Genomic DNA, 20750 nt, shown 5'->3' on the forward strand with positions numbered 1-20750 from the left:
CTGTAGGTCTAACAACTGATTTTCACGCTGTAGGTCTAATAACTGATTTTCACGCTGTAGGTCTAACAACTGATTTTCACGCTGTAGGTCTAATAACTGATTTTCACGCTGTAGGTCTAATAACTGATTTTCACGCTGTAGGTCTAATAACTGATTTTCACGCTGTAGGTCTAATAACTGATTTTCACGCTGTAGGTCTAACAACTGATTTTCACGCTGTAGGTCTAATAACTGATTTTCACGCTGTAGGTCTAATAACTGATTTTCACGCTGTAGGTCTAATAACTGATTTTCACGCTGTAGGTCTAATAACTGATTTTCACGCTGTAGGTCTAATAACTGATTTTCACGCTGTAGGTCTAATAACTGATTTTCACGCTGTAGGTCTAATAACTGATTTTCACGCTGTAGGTCTAATAACTGATTTTCACGCTGTAGGTCTAACAACTGATTTTCACGCTGTAGGTCTAACAACTGACTTTCACGCTGTAGGTCTAACAACTGATTTTCACGCTGTAGGTCTAATAACTGATTTTCACGCTGTAGGTCTAACAACTGATTTTCACGCTGTAGGTCTAATAACTGATTTTCACGCTGTAGGTCTGAATTGAATTGCACAGTGTGTGGCTGTGTTGGAAACGGGCTAAACTGCTGTCTCAGGAGGTGTCTGACAGGACAGCGAGGCGTCCAGTGCTGTTCCAAACGGCTCCAACAATCTCTTCCTGTCCTCTGAGACGCCTTCAAGCTGCCCCAGTAACGGCCAGTTTTGAAGGCAGCATCGATGCTGACTTGATGCTGACTATTACCCATAAACCAGCACGGCTGTGGCCACCGTGGCTTTTGAAAACTGGTCAAGATGGCGGACAAACGAGCCAAATTCGTACACAAATATATGTTTTTTGTAGTTTTCTCGCTCTGATTTTTGAAAAGTTAGCGAGAACTAGACTCTGAACTATCACATCAGCCCGTGACTGTAGCCAACCAAGTTTGTTCAGTATGATTTCTGAGGCGTCTGTTAGCCATATGGCTTTTCAATAGCTAGTAAGCTGATGCTGCAAGACGGCGTGCTGATGTCACACAACGCCGTAAGTGCTGCCCTAGAAAGTTGTTCGAAACTACTGTTAACAGAGATGCCTTCTGAGGCCGCTGTCTATTACAGTAGAGAGGCAGCGAGGCAACTGCCTTCCGTCTCGAACACAACCTGTGTGTGGGTGGCAGCATAAAAGATCTAAAGTCATTCTTAACAACATGTTCCTGGATTCAAAAAAATGCAAGGTCCCACTAGCCAGGGAGTCAGAGCCCCACTTCCTTGGATTCAAAAGAAAGCTCAGCGGGAAACTTGACACCAGATCTACTGGTTTTGGTGTCTGGTCAGACTGGCCAGATATGAATGACCTTTGTGTTTGAACCGGTGTATTATTGGAGTGGGTGCGGACGTCAGGGCAACAGCCACATATGGAGGTCGTAACCACCCCCGACCTCTAAAGATGCCCGGCGAACTCTTAAGGACTTACACCAACATCAACAACCCTCTGACGATCTCTCTGTCTCCCATTCTTTTCTTCTAAGAACGCTGCACTCAGTGAGGACATTGTTATATTCCCGTAAAAGCCAGATTACAAGTTCTTTCTACTAGACTCAACATCTCTTTCTGGTTCCCTACAGATTACTGAAACATTGGCACATATCTTGAATGGCTGCCATGCTTACAGCAGGTCATGACAGAACAGTGGACCTCACTGTGAAAGACATATCCAAGCATCTCTCGCCCTCAGTAAGAACGTACTAACATTCATGTGTGAAACCATCCATGTTTCAGCTCTGCAATAGTAATTTTCGATACTTTCATTAATCACTGTTGTGATTAATGAGGAGTCCAGGAAGGTGTCCGGTTTGGAGGTTGCAGGGCCTGTTGACTCTAGCATGGAGGAAGCTTTTATGACCAAGGTCATTAAAAACCAACCACTCCTAAACTCCATCTCAGAACTAGGGTACAGGTGTCGACTATTCGTCTTCATATTCGGCAGCTTAGGACACAGGCTGGTTGTTAGAGGGCTCCAACAGCTGGGGATGCCCAAAAAGAGGGCTAAACAGCTGTCAAAGAATCGGCTATTATCGGCAGCCGCCATATAAGGCGAAGACGCTGTTACTTATACCCATGAGTGATATGCTGAGTATTGTGAAGATCTGCTGTTTGCTATTGGTCCTAGATTTTGTTTATGTAACTAACTGCACCAATTATATTTGTTTCTCAGTGATAATTTCTTTTAAGTGGTCTCAAATAAATGGTAAAATGTGTGTGTGTGTGTGTGTGTGTCTGACACTGAACATGGCATCAAAAATCTAGTAAATTTTCAAAATAAAACACCCTGTGCAGACTCCTGATGGCATATCAACAATAAACACAGCTAAAACAGACAAGAAAGGCGACCATGGTAGCCTCCTTCATCACAGTAGGAGCACAGAAATCACCACAACATGTGAACATATCAGCAAAATCAAGCCAAACGCTCTGATTCTGAAAAGCTCCCTGTGGGATCTGCAGCCGAGCAGACGACAGAAGAAGGTAGCAGAAACACAAAAAGGACAAATTAACAAATTAACAACAAGTCATTAACGTGAGGCAGGCTACACGCTCCGCTGCTGAGATGCTTCCAGTGGACGTTGATGGAGGAAAACCTTGGAAGAAGTTTGCTTGTTCTTCATGTAATCTCAACCCCCTTTTATATTTTCAATTATCTCAATGAGATGAAGATATGTAGAAGTAGTACCAGTACAATTTTGAGGTCTACTTTACACGTGTAATCACTTTTATAATATTATAATACTTAATGTTATTTTACCTGGAATGCTTTAATTTGAAATAATTTTGCCTGTTTTGTTCCAGCTCTCTGACCCCTTATATTTACGATGGAGCTGGCGTCCAATCACAAGTAATGAGCTCCCAATCACAGCACAATGGGGCGGGACTTGATGCAAAACGTGCGGCACAGACACTGCAACAGCATCAGCGATCAAATCAGCGGTCGAACTACAGTGACTAACTTCCTGTAGTTTTTAGAGCACCTGCATGCACCTGTCCTTTTCCCCTAACACACCTTTCTCTGCCTCGTATTCACAATTCATTCACACTTTTTGCAGCTGTGAGAACTTAATTTATCAGGATGGATGGGATGAAAGTCACACTTTTAAAGCTATTGTTTTTATTATACATCTGATGCAAAATACTTTATTAATCCCTCAGGGGGGAAACTGCCACCGTCCAGACATCACATCTCAATGCAATACAGAATAAAGGGACAGCACTATTCACAAGAAATAGTGAAAACAATAATGTAGCAGGTAGGGCTGACACGATCCATCGACAAACTTGAGTAGCACGATTACTAAAAAGCATCAACAAACACTGTTGTTGTTCTCCGACTCGTTAGTTTGGGTCGTAACGTTACAGTGGTGAGTTACACAGCTGATCCTGGACCAGGGGGCGCCGAGCAAGAAGTATTTCTTGTCCGGAATTGATGAAATAATCTGTTGAATACATGAGTGATAAAATAATCGACAGCTGCAGCCCTGGTGGCAGGTTACATATGACGTCCACCTGCATGCTGACAGTTCTGAATAGACCTCATTTGGTCACCTTGCCAGACTACAAAGCGGCTCAGAATCAGTGTGCAGTCTGGATTCGGGACTAAACTGGCGGATTTGGCTGGAAAACAAAAGTAAAACAGGTTGACAGTGAAAATGAAACTCTGCAGACGTGGAGGAGAGAGTGCTGTCTACGGCACAGCGAGCCGAGAAGGAGTTCCATCTGCGGCTGACAGGGAGGCTGAGCTGCACCTCGTCTCTCAGGAGATTTTCAAAGCTTTTCCAGGAATAAATATCGATGCTTCACAAACCTTGAAGCACATGTTTCCATCCACTGAGGTGGATCTCTGCCCCTCCTTCACTGGAGGACGACTGAATTAGATCACAAACTCAAACACCAGATCTTCACACAGGGAGGAGGCTTTAAACCTGGCACACATAAGCAGCACCACACTCAGGGCGGCGTTCACAGTTCCTGCTGTTACTTTCTGTTCACCTTGTTGTGTATCTGACATGCTGCATATATCTTTTTTTTGCTTTCAGAGGAATGTGCTCTGTAGGAGTCTGATGTGACAATACTCCTCGTCATGTATATAAACAAGATGTACTTCAGTTTCTTGTTCTCGGATGAAGATAAAGTTCTCGTGATATCAGCTGCGTCTTGAGATATCGTAAAATCATTTAACAAAGGTATGAACTCAAACGCCAAACTCTCTGATCGATTTGCTTCATTCAGTTTCTCTCCTGCAGTCAGTTCAGCTGCATCTTAGGACACTTTAGTTTCAAATTGTTTGATTACAAGCCGGCCAGGGAGCAGAAACAAAGACAAGAAACAATAAACAGTCCAGGTTAGAGGTGTCGTGCTCTCCCAACACTTTTCACCTTTCCAATGCACCTTTTCCTAGGACTTATTTTACGAAACTACAAGTGTCGCAGAGCGGGCGTGTCACGGATACGTGGTGTCGTCAAAGACGCGGTGCATAAAGTTTTGCCTGACAGGCTCCTGACCTCTGTTCCTCTTTGAGATTTTTGCAGCTAAAGTTTCTAACCCTGCGTCGTCGTCAACCCCCGATGGTGCGTACTGCAGTTATGGTGCATTCACATATTGGGCGATGAGACCGTGGATACAGAGCCATGAAATCACTTTAAATTTTTTGCCAGATTGATTTTTCTTTTTTCCCAAATTCTGTTTTCCGAAAAAATTTTTTTAGAATTCTGTGTTTTAAAGTTTAAGCACATTTTGTCATCAGAAAGAGTGTAATCATGTTATGGATGAATAAAATTTCAACAATTAAATCAATATCAATGAATTTGATGTATCATGCAAATATGTAGAAATATTCCAACGTAGGTGCAATTATTTATGGGTATAATTCACAGTACATGTAGTGTAACAGTAGGATATTAAAAATACTTTAATTAATATTTAATAAGGGATAATTCACAATAAATTAATTGTCCTATCAAACAGGTTTTTACTTGACAGCCTCCGTATGCTGCTGAACACCCAGTATAAGCGGGTCTGACGGCCTTGCATCTGCCGATGTGGTTTCCCTTCGGAGAGTTTGTTTGTGGAGGAGCCGGTGAGCCCCGCCCTCCCTGAACACAGAGAGGACAGAAGCAGCGCTGTTAAACACCAGAACATCTTTTTTTATAGTCTAATTATATATATTGTCATTCTTTCCCCAAAACAATGTTTGGGGCAATGTATCCTCTAATAACTTCACAACATCACATCCTGCAGATCTTCTTCATAATCAACACGCCATGTCCACCGTCTGCGCGTCACTTATTGTCATTTCAGCAGGTCAGTAGGTTTCTGACTGATCTGCCGAATCCTGACAACAGCAGGCTTCTAATGTCTGGAGAAGCTAAATAGAGTCATCTGCACATGTGCTGAAGCTGCAATCCACAGCAGCTCGCAGAATGAGCCTCAACGCCTAAATCTCCAACAAGCAGCAGAGAGAAGGTCAAAGGTGAAGGTGTCCTGACAACAGATGCAGCAGATCCCCCTGTGAGACCAGGACGAGGAAGAACTGCAGAGGAGTGTTTGTGTCTCTGGTCTATTCAGAGAGATTAGGAGGTGAAACCAACACCAGCTCCAGTTTTAGGCCTCCGGCTCTGCTTTCGGCCTCCCTGATAAATCCTGGCAGCCGTCACACCCTGTGGGGGCCGCTGGGGGCCACAGGTCTCACCCTGACAGGCTTCACATGTGTTTTCAAATCATCCCAAAAATCACAGTTCATAATCAGAACCACCCGCACACAACAGAAAAGAGGAGTGACAGAAAACCGACCACAAAAACATCCAGAAACACCATATTTTACATTCCTGCATGTGCGTCTTGGCCAGCCGCTTCCATTCATTTCAGTTAACTAAGAAAATCAACCTGTGAGCTGCATGTCGACTCTTACCGTCAAAGTTGATGAAGTGGAAAATTCAAATTTACGTGACTGATTCATTTAAAATGTAAATAAAACTAACTTTTCCTAAAATAAAATACATTTTCAAGCTTCTGAAAGCTGATTTTGGACAGGAAACAGTCGTCAATCTCCTTCTTCTCAAGTCATTTATTTTTGTTACTTGAAATCTTTATTTTCTTAAAACAAGTGAAAACAAACTCTAAAAGTCTAATTTTCATAGATCATTTCTCTGTTGTTTTAAAAGGTGCTACACAATTAAAGCTACCTTGTTGTAATTTTTTAAACTTTATTTTGATAGTGGATAGGCGTGGTGACAGGATATGAGGAGGAGGAGGGTCATGCAACAGAGGTCCCCAGCAAACCTACTGAAACCCTTTGGCCATCAGGTCGCCTCGTTGTTTTTTGTTTTTTAAGAAAATAAGACTTTCAGGACTCAGAGACAGAAATGATTTGCATGATGGTAAATGTTAAATTGGATGAACCAGCAGGCTCTCTTGCAACAGAGACACGTCTTTATACCAAACTGAAGCCAAACGCAGAGACAGCAGGCTGAGCTCAGGCGTACCTGCTGATGGAGGTGTGGCAGCTGAGATTAAAAGAAAACCAGCAGTTTCTTACCCTGGAGATGGTCAGCGGCATGTTGAAGTCCTTCCCCCCCTGCAGCCTGAAGCCCCAGGGGCCGGGGCCGGGCAGCGACACGGTGTAGGCGCTCATTCTTCCAGAAAACTAAAAAGATCCTCCAAAATGGACGACGGCGATTAAACCCAAATTTTTTTTAAACCCCACAGCTGCTGGAGGGATGGGAGGGAGGGCCGGTGCCAGGTAGCCTCTGAAAGGACACAGAGAGAAGGTTATCACACAGGTGAGAGACGGGAGAATCAAACCCTGACATGAAAACTGGAAAATGTGTCAAACGCACGAACCAAAGCTGAGAGAAAGACGAGCCAGAGGAAGAAGCTGAGAGAGGAGAAAGAAGAGGACTTGCCTGCTCAGAGGAGCTGAAGTGACAGCCTAAGAATAGCCAGAGATAGCACTGTTGCATTGTGGGGGGTGGAGGGGTGAGGCGGGGTGAGGCAGGGTGAGGCAGGGTGGGGGGGGGGGTGAAGGGAAAAGGAGGGGGGGTGGACTTATATGGTGTGAAAGGGGACACCAGGTATGCCAGGCTCGCCGTGATTCACCGGGGCTAATATAGACCCAGCAGATTCTTCTAGACTCCCCTCCCTCCCTCACCTCCCTCACCTCCCTCACCTCCCTCCTGGTCCGTTACGCCCAGGGTCTCCCTCGGACCCAATCAGGGGCAACGCCGGGAAATGTCTCATTATCTTCGCGGTGATAAAGACGAAAGGCCACGAGTTAAGTGGCACCGATAGCCGAAAGGTCAGCAGCAGATGGGTTATTACAGCCAATCCCTCCACATGTCAGAGCTGAAGTTCCCCACAGCAAGGAGTCTTTCCAGGGATATTTTATCAAACAGAGTAACTGATGAAGCCTTTAGTGTATTTAACTTCAGATAAGTGTAATAAAAAGGCCAAGATGATGTTTCCCTTCATATAAATACAGACATTTCCACCATAAATTGGTGCAGAAAATGTCCCAGAATGCAGAAAATGAATGTTTAATGCTCAAAATCTTCTGGGGGAGAAACCCCAGACTCCCCAATCATATATTTAATCAGTGATTTTTACTCTAAATACTATTAGAATTTCTTCTTGTCTCGTGACCCCAATATTGTGCATGTTGTGTATAGTGTTTCGTCACACCCCTAATCTGAGGCCCTTAAAGGACCGCCCCTTTTCAGCACAAAGTGCCGCCATGTGTGCCATTTCACAATGACAATGATAACGATTATTTCAATTAAGGTCAATGATTATAATTTAATAGTAACATCACAAAGTGAGACCGTCACCTACTGCTGGCGATCACTCACTGCCAAACAGCGCAGCATAAGCTATACGCCATTCTTTATGTAGCACAGCTCCTTAATGCAGTCTCAACTTCGGCTAACTGTCCTATATAATAATAATAATAAAAAATAAATATTAAAAATAAAAGTAAATAAATAAAACAGTAAGCGTGTTTTAAAAAAATACAAATATATTAAAAACTAAAATAAAATAAGTAAATGAAACAGTAATAATAATATGTGTTATTATAATAATATATTAAAAATCAAAATAAAATAAATAGATAAAACCGTAAGCGTGTGTGTATATATATATTAATATATAAATTAATTCATTAATTAAATAAAAAACAACTAAAATAATCAGTATCAAATGTGAAATTTAACTGCAGTGATTGGTATTGGTGAGGAGTGTCCGACCGATTGTTGTGGGCCAGGGCCGATATTTTGCCCCAGTCCAGCCCTGCCAACAGCCTAAACCTTAAAGACATTAGGTTTTATTTCACATCAAGAAGCTGAAACTCAGGAATAAAGTGACTGAGACCATTATTCAAAAATGACAATAGCTGTTGATTACTTTCTGTCAATTTGATAGTCAGTGAATCGAACTCTTATCGTTTTTACCCTACTTTTTATGTGCATCTGTAAACAGACACAGTGCTGCATGTTTAAAGTACGTCTGGTGTTATTCTATATTTTCTTCTTATTGTCCACAAATCCCATGAAAAGACTCCAACCAGCAACCTGTCTGACTTCCTGTCTGTGGCTCTCGGCTCACGAGCCCATTGGTTCCTCCTGAAGTAGGGCTGCAACGATTTTCTCGATTAATCAGTTTGGTCTATGAAATGTCAGACAATGGTGAAAAGTCAGTGTTTCCCAAATGTCTTGTGTTGTCCGCGACCCAAAGATATTTATTTTACCGTCACCGAGGAGGAAAGAAACCAGAAAATATTCACATTTAAGAAGCTGGAACCATAGAATTTACTCAAACTGATTCATAAATTATCCAAATAGTTAATAGTTGACAACTAATCGATTATTTGATTAAAAGTTTCAGCTCGATCCGGAAGACGTGCATCTTTAAAAACACCTCACAGATTTATAGCTTCATGTTTAAAAAGTCTCGCTGTTTATCAAACAAACAGGAGGAAATAGCCATTTGTTGGGGACTACTTTCAGCGGTGGATGAATCCACATGTAGTGCTGTAGTGTATGTGGGGCTGAGTCAGACTAAACTACAGTGTTCACGGTGATGAAGGAACATGTCAGTGCAGCAGTGAGGCTCACTGATGGGTTTAATGGTCTCAGTGGCTCAGAGGACGAGCAGATGTCGGGCTGTGAGACACTCAGGACTCGTTATGACACAAGAGGAAACATAGAAAACAACTTGAATCACAGTCTCAGTGATTAAATAAATGAGGGTTTACAACTTGCAGTAGTGATGACAGCAGTCAAACTATAAACAGGCTGCGTCTGTCTGTGCGCTAACAGATGGCAGATTTACGGTCTTTTATTTTGGCAACAGGTGAGAATTCCCTGACACGAACACACAAACACTGCTGAGCTGTCAGCATGTGTGAGGTTTCCTGTACTGGCGACTGAAACATTTCTCTGTTTTAACCACACAGCTTGCATACAACTACACAACCCACAATCCCTCCTGTTATTTACTCTTGTGTTTCGTTTTTGTCGTCTTCTACGTCCAAACTAAAGCTTGAAAACTGAAGATTATTTATGTTGCTACAAACACAAAAGACAAAAGTGTGTTTTGTTTTGCATTTCGACTTTCATTTATCAACCGACAACTTCCGAGCTCAGACTTTTCACAATGTTCATCATTGTTTATGTTGTATGAGTTTGAGTTTTCCAACAATGCTCATGAACACAACACTGAAACAATTAACTTATTAGTCGACTGACCGAAATTTAATACATTTACTGATTGATTAATTGTTGAAAAGTAATTTATGAAACACAAATGCCAACATTTTCTTTTCCCAAACGTTTTTCAAATGGGAAGATTTGCTGCTTGTCTGAGTTTTACATCCTTGTAAACTTAATAATTTTGGCTTGATCGGACAAAACAAAACAACAAATGCAAAAGAAGCATAATTATATAATGGTAATTATAAAACGGGTAGGTCAAATCAAGCAATGTGATTGGTTCATAGTAATGATATAATGAGCGTATACAACAGGTATGAAGTCGAATTCAGTGGTTAGCACTATCGCCGCACAGCAAGAAGGTCGTGGGTTCAAACCCCGGTTGCCCCGGCCTTTCTGTGTGGAGTTTGCATGTTCTCCCCGTGTCTGCATGGGTTCTCTACGGGTGCTCCAGCTTCCTCCCACCATCCAAAGACATGCAGGCTAGGTTAACTGGTGACTCTAAAATTGTCCTTAGGTGTGAGTGTGAGTGGTTGTCTGTCTATGTGTGGCCCTGCGATGGACTGGCTCCAGCCCCCCGCGACCCTGTACGCAGGATAAGCGGTTGACGATGGATGGATGGATGACGTTGAATTCCTTCGCACAGATCCGCATCACTCCACGACAAACAGGGTTCGACTTATAATCTCAGCTTCGTGGGTCTCACGCCCCATTTACACCAGGTATTAAAATGCGATCTGATACAGATCTGTACTGCATTTTACCGGCAGAGATAAATAATTAACTGTGATATACTGAGCGTGTACCACGGCCTGTCGTGAGATCTACTTAAACCTGCTGTAACGAGCTGTGAACTGACAAATCATCACTTTTAAGTCGTTAAACATGTGACCAAACAGATACTTATTTACACACCTGAGCAACATGACGGTTCATGTGGAGGCGTGTTTGTGTCACCTGGTGAATGTGAGTCCACTATTCTCTCTCTGTTAGCTCTGTGTTTGGTCTCCACCAGCTCCTGAGGGAAATATCTGGCTCTTTAGCAGCTAAATGCTCCACCATGTTCACCAGCTGCTCTCTGTCTGAGTCTGTCTGCTGTTCGCTGGTCGTATACAGCAGGTTTTTATGGCTTCTTCTCTGAAAATGACGCTCTGAGGGCGCCAGAGACTGACCCAGAGCAGGGAGGCTGCACGCTGTTACTAGTTAGTTTAGCTTTTCTGAATTATTCTAGCTCACAGTTTCAAGTTAAAACAACATAACTACATTTATACTGCTTTCCTTTTCAAGTTAAGAGGATTTGAAGAGGTCTTATTATGCTCATTTTCAGGTTCAAAATCCTATTTAGAGGTTGTACCAGAGCAGGTTTACATGGTTATATTTTTGTCATACTGCACGTTGCTGCAGCTCCTCTTTTCAGCCTGTGTTGAAGGCTTCGTTTTAGCTATGGAGTGATGCGTCTTGTCTCTACATGATCTTTGTTGGGAGTTGCACATGCTCAGTTCCTAGTTAAGGACTACTAGCCAATCAGAAGCAGAGTAGGGCGGGTCAGCGTGAAGCCCGTAAACACGGCGTCGGTTCAGCTGTATATCTGCTTACCAGCTTGGCAACATGGACTGGAGCGAGAGTTTCAGAGTGGTGAGTTATTAATCTGTATCCATAAAGTTTTAACTGAGCTCTGTCTCTACATCACAGGAACAACTTTATGTTTGACTGCCTGGAGGGTAGCTAGTGTTTGGAAGGGAGAGGAGAGCTGTGTGCTGCAGCTCACTGTTTTTCCACCGCTGTTTTTGAGGGCGTGTCGGAGTAGCTGCATTTGCGAGCGCATTTAGCTTTGGGAAGGGAAAAGGCTGGACTACAAACGAGCTGTTTTCAGTTCAGAGCAGAGTTTTCCAGGGCTGGGGCGTAGTCGACGTAATCGATTTCCTAAATACGTCGACTAGCATTACGTGCGTCGAAGCTTCGCTGCATCCCCCGGACAAGTTGCAGCTACAAGACCGCGCCTTCGACCGTTTAAAGTTTGGGAGTATTTCAGACAGACACTCAACAACCTGCTTCACCGTGAGCTCTGTGAACTGGAAACAGCTTCACTACGAATACGTGAAGTATCCCGGAGCGCTGACGGCAGCACTGCAAATCCTGTTCTGTCTCCACACGACACGTAGTCCGTTAAAATGTATTTTCTAAGTACTTCTTCATCTGCTTCATGTTTAAAGTAATTTCTGCCCCACTGCTGTCATGGTAACGTATGGTTAGACAGTGTGTCATCTAACGTTCATATTTTCTGTTTATTTAACGACCACGTATGAGCGAGAAAACAGCTGAGTCTAACATTACAGACAACCTGTGACTGTCTGTACGGTCTGTGAATCCTTTCAGCTGTTTTCTTTGCCCCACACTGATGCAGAAATACATTTGATTTTCATACTGCGTTACTCAATATTAAAATTAAGGCTGGGCAATTAAACAATAATGATAATTATCGGAATATAATTTTCCTCAATTTCAATATAATAAATGTTCAATATATCGCCAAAAAATATTTCGTTTAATTCATTTGAATTGCAAACAAATTAGCACTTAATATTTCTAATCTAAAATAAGCTGTTAAACTTGAAAGAAATAACGATTTGACATATATCGTGATAATTATCAATATCGAATTATATGAAATGTTTTTATCGTGATAACATTTTGGGCCGTATCGCCCAGCCCTAATTGAAATAAATCCCTGTCAGAATCATTTAAAGTTTGAAGTAAAGTAGCCTAATTAATGTCTGTTATTGTTTTTATTACAACACATCAGTGATGTGGAAATTTTGTCATTATTCTAATGTGCTTCATCAGGATGACTGAATAAAATATTGATTTATTGATAAGACATGTTTTTGATATTTATTGTGGATAAATTCTTATGTTAATCGAGTAATTGGCAACTTTTTGTTCTTTAGAATACATAAAAATAGTTGTTAGATTAATCGAATATTCGAAAAAATAATAGTTAGATTAATCGACTTGAAAAATAATCGTTATGTGCAGCCCTAGTGTTTTCTGTGGGCGATATGAACTCCCTTTGGGCTGAACTTTGGGTTTTTCACTTTGCAAACCTGTTACATGCACAGAAAAGATATATAACTCAACAAAGGAGAGGGGAAAAAGCCAAAAAGCAGAATACCACCTCTTTAAATTCCAAATTCCTTTCAATTTACATGTCAGGTGCCCTCTCCACCGGTGGCACTTGTCCTTTCTAGTTTTGCACAAGTGCAGTCTAATTAGTTGATTATGTCCATGCTTCAACTTTGCCATGATTTAAAGAAGACAGTTATTCTCAAACTCAAAAGACACAGCAACACTTTTTTTCACCTGCTCCCGTCCCTGCACACCCGCCTTTTTTTCCCCACGTGACAACAGTCTGAAATAGTCAACACAATGAATCAGTGCGACTTTAACTTCCGAAAAACTCATATGAGTCAGAGCTTGTTGAGTTAAAAAGAAGAGGACATAACTAAATGGGGCTGTAATGATTTACATTTATTCATTTAGCTTTTATCCAAAGTGACTCACAATTGCTATACATGTCAGAGGTCTCACGTCTCTGGAGCAACTAGGGGTCAAGTGTCTTGGTCAGGGACACAATGGTGGATGTCTCACAGTGGGAATCGAACCCAGGTCTCCCACACCAAGGCTAAAAGAAAGGAACGTGTCCCCCAAACTCCACATAGACAATGCAATATATAAACCTATTCAGACTGACACGGTGACACAAGTCAAGTTCACGTCTCCAGTTAAAATGCTTCAGCCGACCCGGCTTCTGCTGCCTCACGTAGGAGGGCGTTCAGCTTCTCTGCAGAGACTAACAGGCTGATCCCAGAGCAGCCTGATCTGCTCAGCGTGTTATATCACCGGCTAAGTTTAGACGCCTTTGTCACAGAGAGGAATCTGACGGAGACAGCTTTCCCGGGGTGCAAAGGACCACTGCACTTCTCACATATGTTTTTTCAAGATGTAACTGAGTAAGGGTTTCACTACTTAACGTTGTGTTTACTTTCACCAAGACGCACGTGCTTGAGGGTTGACAGACATGTTGAATGTTTTCTCTTCCTCATTGAACACTTGTAAAGCTGATATATATATTTTTAAAGATTTTAATTTGTGCATTATTTGCTTCCATGTTTGCAGGCTGGCTCTTCCTCTTCCTTGCCTTTGTTGGTGCTACTTTTTGTTGTCGTTCAGCAGAATAACCCGCTAATAAAACCATTGCTTCATGGCACTACTGGTGTTCAGAAACTCCATCGGGTCCCTTTAACAGGACCGAATGATTATACCTGCAGGAGACTAATGGGTTTGCTGATCTGGATGGGGACGTCACGAGTACCTGAGCACCAAGTTGACACCAGTATTCTGAAAAGATGACGGTTTTCGTTTTTCTACAGTGCCATAGCTACCGGGGATCCGACATGTGGCGACAAGAGCAGCTGCAGCGACAGCTCCGCCTCTACGTAAGTAACAGTAACAGCGAGAGTCGTGTATGGAAACGAAGGCTGGGTGATGCAGGAAAAAATTTATCACGATAAATCATTTCATATAAATGTCAAATCATTATTTCTTTCAGGTTTAAAAGTCTGATTTTTGCTCCTGAGTGAAAGTTAATTGTGGTTTTAAACTTTTCAGTCACTTTTCCTTTTAACAAAATTTATTAATTATTTGACAAATTAAGTGCTGATACATTCATGAACTTCCAGCGTAGGACTTATAGATAAATATTCAACCGTTTCAGACAACATTACATGTTCATCAAGCTGAAAACGAGGCTGTTCAGACGCTGTTCAGAGGAGGAACTCTTTACATTTCAATGACTCCGTGACCTTTCCTCTACCGCCGCCCTCAGGACAAACTTCAAGTTCTGCGACCGGTGAGACTGTGAGAACAGGTAAAAAACGGGGATAATGTGGCTGTGATCAACCCTGCAGCCCTGGAAGTATTGATTTCAGTTCAGAACATCTCGGTGTTTCAAGTTCAGAAAACAAACTGAGTCGACTGCTCGCTGCTCTTCATAGACAGCAGGCAAAACCATTCAGGGTGTTTAACAGAGTGTGTGTGTGTTTGATGAGGGTGGTGTGATAGAGGATCTCTCTCTCAGCATTAACAACGCGTAACTAACCTCAGAGCATGTGTGAATAGTTTGTTATTTAAACAGCTTCTTAATTGAGCTGCCTCATTAAGTTAAAGGTCAGCTCAGTCTGAAACAGAAGGGAGGGAGGGAATAGCTGTCGATAGCTGTAAAATACTCTGTTATGTGTAAAAGTCCTGCAGTGAAAGTGTTACTGCAGTAAAAGCAGGGCTCGAAGTGGGCCGGTACGCCAAAGTGGGCTCACCTGCTCCCGTTCTCGCCTACCTGCTAAGAGACGAGGGAGAAGAGAAGCTCGCGTGCCTTTAAAGAAGCCGTGTGCGGAAAGTAGCCGACCAATCACAGCCTTGATGGGGCGGGATATTTAAAAATATTGACATATAGGTGTCATTTCCACTGGAGACGCTGGGGACAGGTCAGAATCTGAATGTCTCTACCACTTTTTGAAAGCTTTTGTTAAAAATGTTCTGAAAAACCAACCTGTTCTCACTCCCAGACTCAGTCATATACGGACGCATGGTCAAGACCCATCGGCGTCAGTTTGTAACGCACTGGGCATCCTTATAGCGTCATGGTCAGCGCAGTGGGGGAAACCCTGTAGCGTCAGTTTGTGACGGTAAAGGCAGGTATTTGATATTTAACAGAAAAGACTGAGTAAGGAGCTGGTTGGGGTGGATGGAGGGCCAGAACCCGGACTTTGAACCCGTGTGAAACAAAAAGTGAACGTTAAATATGTTTATTTAGGCAAAGTTACGCAAGTTGACGTAAGTGACGCTAGTTAACTTACGTGTTAACTGACGTACGTAGTTATTTTAACCCTAACCATGATCTTTTTCTAACCTTAACCAAGTAGTTATTGTGCCTAAACCTAACCAAATTTCAACGTTTCACAACTTTAATAACGTGGCGTTTCAAAATGGGGATGTTTTGAAACGCTAGCGTTGCTAACTTGACCGTGGAGCCTTAAACGTCTGAAAATGACGCCAAAGGGCCTTGACCAAGCGTCAATATGTGATGAGTCGGGAGTGAGAATATTAAATAACAAATAAAACAATGCACAGTAAGAAACTATGCAATGCAACTGAAATATGGAAGAAACAAATGTGCACGGTCCAAAAAAAGTAACTTAAGCCAAACAACAAGCTGCTGATCACTGCTTTGTATTCCATTATAATTTTATATTTTGAATTGTCACCTATCACCTTAATTTTGTTTCCCTTCATATACATAAAGAAATTTCCACCATAAATGACCCAAATGTGCCGTCACACCCCTAATCTGAGCCCCTATGTCTTCACCACTTTACAACACAAACTCATTGTTCTGCATGAATGGTTAGAATTATGACAAGTTAGTACTGAGCGTTAACAAAGACTAACCACCATGTACAGCATTTTTCTTGCTCTATAATTTATATTGTAGCCCTAGTTAGTAATCCAAATAATGTGTGACCTGTAAATAATGTATTAATATTATACTAACATTACATAATACATACTGTGTGTTTAAAGTTATAATATTTACTAACAGTAATGTATACTAGTTTCTCCTTCAGGTTGAGGATAGTGCTGCAGGGGATTCTTCTTCCTTCTCATTAACATAAAGCAGGATGTTGCTGCTGCAGCTCATTCTGAACTGTTTAGTTTCAGACTGCAGCTGATGATTCTTTTCATTCTGGATCAGTCTGCTGATAATTTCCTCCATCAATTGATTGATTGTTTGGTTTGTAAAGATTCTGCCCTCAAGCAAAAAATAGCCTACAGTTACAAGAGGAAATGTTTACATAAGAGAAGCTGAAACATCAGAGGTTTTACAGGAAAAGTAAAATAAACTATTATCAAAGAAGTTTGTCCATCGACTTACTGATAATTTAACAGGTGTATTTCCCAGGACAGGGTTCTGCTGGTCTGGCTGTTTGTGTTTAAGACACCATTGTTTGTTAATGCCGGTGTTCCTGACATGTCACCGCGGCTCTGACACATGAATGAAGACAGTGTTGTGTTCACCTCGTGTCTCAGGTGATCTGCAGACAGACACCGCCCACCTGCCGGCTGCTTCCCGTAGGCTGCTCTACTCCTCCCAGCAGGGAAGCCCCGTGCACAGAACTCAGCGTCCACCCTGGAAACAAGACCAACACAACATGTGAGTCTGCCCACCTGCGGAGCCCACCTCGGGCCTCAGACCTGAAGAAGCAGCAGCTTCAGCGGGTGGAGGTTCCCTGTGTGACCCGGCCGAGGGAGCTGTGAGCCGGGCGGGCGGTGCGACCTGTGATGATGATGATGATGATGATGATGATGAAGAAGAGATTAGGTTTGAGCGAGCAGAGGCACGCGGAAAAACAGGTGTTTAACCCTTAGAAAGGGGAATAACCTTCTTCCCGCTGTCTCTCTCTCTCTCTGCAGCTCCGCGAACCGTCACAGACCGACCGGGACAGCCAGCGGTGATCCGGCTCCGGTGCCCGGCCGGGCAGAGAGCAGGAGGGAGGCCGAGGGGAGGAGGGGGAGGAGGAGGAGGAGGGGGGTGTTAACGGTGGATTTTCATTAGCAGGATTTTTATTTAAAGAGGCAGCAGCCTGAAAGACTACCGACAGGTGACTAAAATAGATTCAGGAAATAAAGGAACTAATTAATCTCCTCTGTAGGCTACTACAACATGTACACTGAATAGATTTATTAAGGGTTATTAATAAATACTAAAGGCTAAAAAATACACTTTATATGGTGAGAGATCAACACACTGCAGCTTTAGAAAACACATTATCGTCTTCATCAGTTTGATTTACAAACATGCTGCACATACAGGAAATACAAGTGTTTTCAGAGCTGAACACATACTAATACTGCTACTGCGTACTCAGTCAGTAGCCTATGGACTGAATACTGCATAGCCTACTGCGGCCCCATCCACACTACTCCGTTTTAGTTTCCAAACGGAGAATTAAAACGAATACGATCTCCGTCCACAGCAGCGTTTCAGCTGCGTTTTGGAGTCGATCTCAGTCTCCATTAAAACGACTGAAAACGCGCAGCTGGGACCCGTTCAGGTGCACTGGGCACGCGCGAAGCAGATGGTCTATTCCGTAGCTACAGAAGATTTGGCGAAAGAATAAATAAATAAAGACTAGGGGAGAGCGGGGTATGTTGTCACACTTTTCACACTGTCTAATATTTACTGGGCACCGTACATCACAATGGTGCAAATGTCACACCAAATGAAAGAATGAAGTCTTTGGCAGACGATTAGTATTCATCACATCTTCATATCTCATCTCATTATGGAGCTGTAGACTGTTGAATAGAGAGTGTGCACTTGTGACAATTGGCCTCATCGGCAGGGAAGTTGTCACACTGCATTATCCAACAGTTAGAAACTTGTGAATATTGATTTCAATTTCAAATTGTAACCAGAACTAAAAATAAAAACAATCAAGCCAAGAGATTTTGGAAAGTAAATAATTTAATTCAAAACACAAATGTTGGCAGAGCACACATTAAGTGGCACAAGCTCTTTCTTTGAACTTTAAAATCCAACGTTCTCTGGAGTGCAAATAGATCTGTGGTAATTGAATATAATGCTGCAGATAACTTTATTAAATGTGTAACTTCTTGACTAAACAGATGTGGTGTTTAAACATACTAATGCAACTAATTTCGCTTTTCTATACAACGTATATATGTATCTGACTAATCAGACATGTGTTTAGAGTCACAGTTCTGGCACACATAAATTGCCTGGCCTCAGGTGCAAACATCGCAGGCCCATTTGTTGCATTTCACACACTTGTTTGGAATACAGTATGAAAAAGACTCCACATAGATGAGGCCAAAAGAGATGTCAGCGGCTTGTCAAATCCTGTAAAAATCCTTAGCTGTACTTCTGATTGATTTTTTCTTCAACTTCACCTGCCTGAATGCCTTTAACATTATGTCAGTTGGTGTGCTGTCATTCTCTGTCTTCTGTTGATAATTATCTTCCTTCCTTCAAAAACACATTCCTCCATGCAATTACAAATTAATTACAAGCTTATTTGTCTACTACCCTGGTTGCCTAACTAAATTAATAACTGTATGATGTAGTGTGTGTGTGTTTGTATCTACTAACACACTACAGCACGGCACAAGACCGTATATACTCTTTCGTGAATTCAGTCTTGTCCAGGCATATGGCTGCTGCTGTAAACTACAGTGCATAATATTCTATTTACAGTATCATTTAATACTGGTGTCAGAGGTAATTACACAGTTTCACATCTTTTTTGAGCATGTTCTATGTGTTTATTTGTACTGGAGCAAGTAATCACATGTGACGACTTGCCCCAAAGTCACTGAGACAACTGACATGTGTGCTAATGTCAGCTAAATCTCAAGGTTAGCTTAACATAGGACTTCACTTTAAAGTATTAAAAGACACTTTATTGTCTTCTCTACTTTGTGTAAAGTTATCATTTTCAACATTCATACCTAATAAGGTTGGAATACATAAATTGTAAAGTGCAAATGTTTTACTTTTGAAGCCAAAAAATAATAAAATTGTGCTCACCTCAGTTTAGAGTGATGATGACCACAAGTTGAACATACAAGTCACACAAAATGGCGTTTTGATTTTTGACATAGAGCCTCTAGTGTTGAAGCAGTGTGACAACTTACACACGAGACATCTTACCCCGCTCTATCCCTAAGCATCAGGCCATTTTTTTTGTTCCACGGATCAATAATGAGCTGGGACTGTTACTGAATGTAACAGGGGAATGTCGACATGCACAGCACAAGTGTAGGCAGATGAGTGTTATTTGCACGGTACAGAATATTTTAATATGATGTCAAAAACCCGGTCAGCAGCATAGTGTTTCTGCTTTGCAAGACCCAATTAGAGAGCCGAGTGTGAGCGGCTGTGTCATTGTTTATAAAGTCCTCCGTTTTGGCCCGTCTTCACTTCGTTTTGAAACACAAAACGGGGTCGGCAGCGTTTCCAAACTTCTCCGTTTTAGGTCTTCGTTTTCATCGTTGTAGTCTGGACGGGAGGTGCAAACATAGCAAAAGGTCTCCGCTTTAATTCGAAAACGCAGTAGTGTGGATGAGGCCTGAGTACTTAGTATGCAGCTACGCCATACTGCATTCTCAAACATTGTTGATCTTCCAGTGTCATTTTAAGGCAAATTAAAGTGATTTAATATTTTAGTCATACAGTACATTATATGCAGATGGGAACAAATAATAAACTTTATTTATAGAGCACTGATCAAACAACGAACAAAATGCTTCACAAGACACACATGAAATACCAGAGCGGATGATAAAATACAACACTCCCCCCTTCCTTTGCAAGCGCGTAGGAGAAGCTACGGTGGCCGACTCGCTCTGTCTGCTTTTGTGCTAAATAATTAGCACACAGTTTGTCACCAAAGAATTTGTTGAGTGAGGAACTGAACAGAGTTCCTACAAACAAAAGCAAAAAAGTTTCTGGGTGGAGAAATAAACTCCCCCAGTGTTGTACAGTGGGGAGAACAAGTATCTGATACACTGCTAATTTTGCAGGTTTTCCTACTTACAAAGCATGTAGAGGTCTGTCATTTGTATCATAGGTACACCTCAACTGTGAGAGACGGAATCTAAAACAAAAATCCAGAAAATCACATTGCACAATTTTTAAATAATTAATTTGCATTTTATTTGTGTAGCTGTTGTAGACATTCTGTGGCCTTTTTCTTGTATCTGCTGGTTGGGTCTCGCCTCAGTGTCTCATATGTGTTTGGTCCATGTACATTTTGATAGTTTGTTTTTTTGTTTGAACCACAGAACAAACAAACGAGAAAACCACCTTTTTTTCGTTT

The 20750-nt window shown here is 42.0% G+C and overlaps 1 protein-coding gene across 1 annotated transcript in view; it reads right to left on the reverse strand.

Moving 5' to 3' along the window:
* The window catches only part of LOC123980701 (LIM domain-binding protein 3-like), a 68947-nt gene extending 51562 nt beyond the window's left edge, over positions 1 to 17385 (reverse strand). Inside the window, exons 1-3 of the mRNA XM_046065218.1 lie at positions 17291 to 17385; positions 16927 to 17185; positions 6627 to 6837 (exon numbers count right to left, since the gene is read on the reverse strand). Coding sequence (XP_045921174.1) covers positions 6627 to 6722 — 96 coding nt within the window. The 5' untranslated portion in view covers positions 6723 to 6837; positions 16927 to 17185; positions 17291 to 17385. The remainder of the gene's footprint in view (positions 1 to 6626; positions 6838 to 16926; positions 17186 to 17290) is intronic.
* Positions 17386 to 20750: the final 3365 nt, after the last annotated feature.

This window comes from Micropterus dolomieu, linkage group LG12 (assembly GCF_021292245.1).
Source record: "Micropterus dolomieu isolate WLL.071019.BEF.003 ecotype Adirondacks linkage group LG12, ASM2129224v1, whole genome shotgun sequence".
NCBI classification, from domain to species: domain Eukaryota; kingdom Metazoa; phylum Chordata; class Actinopteri; order Centrarchiformes; family Centrarchidae; genus Micropterus; species Micropterus dolomieu.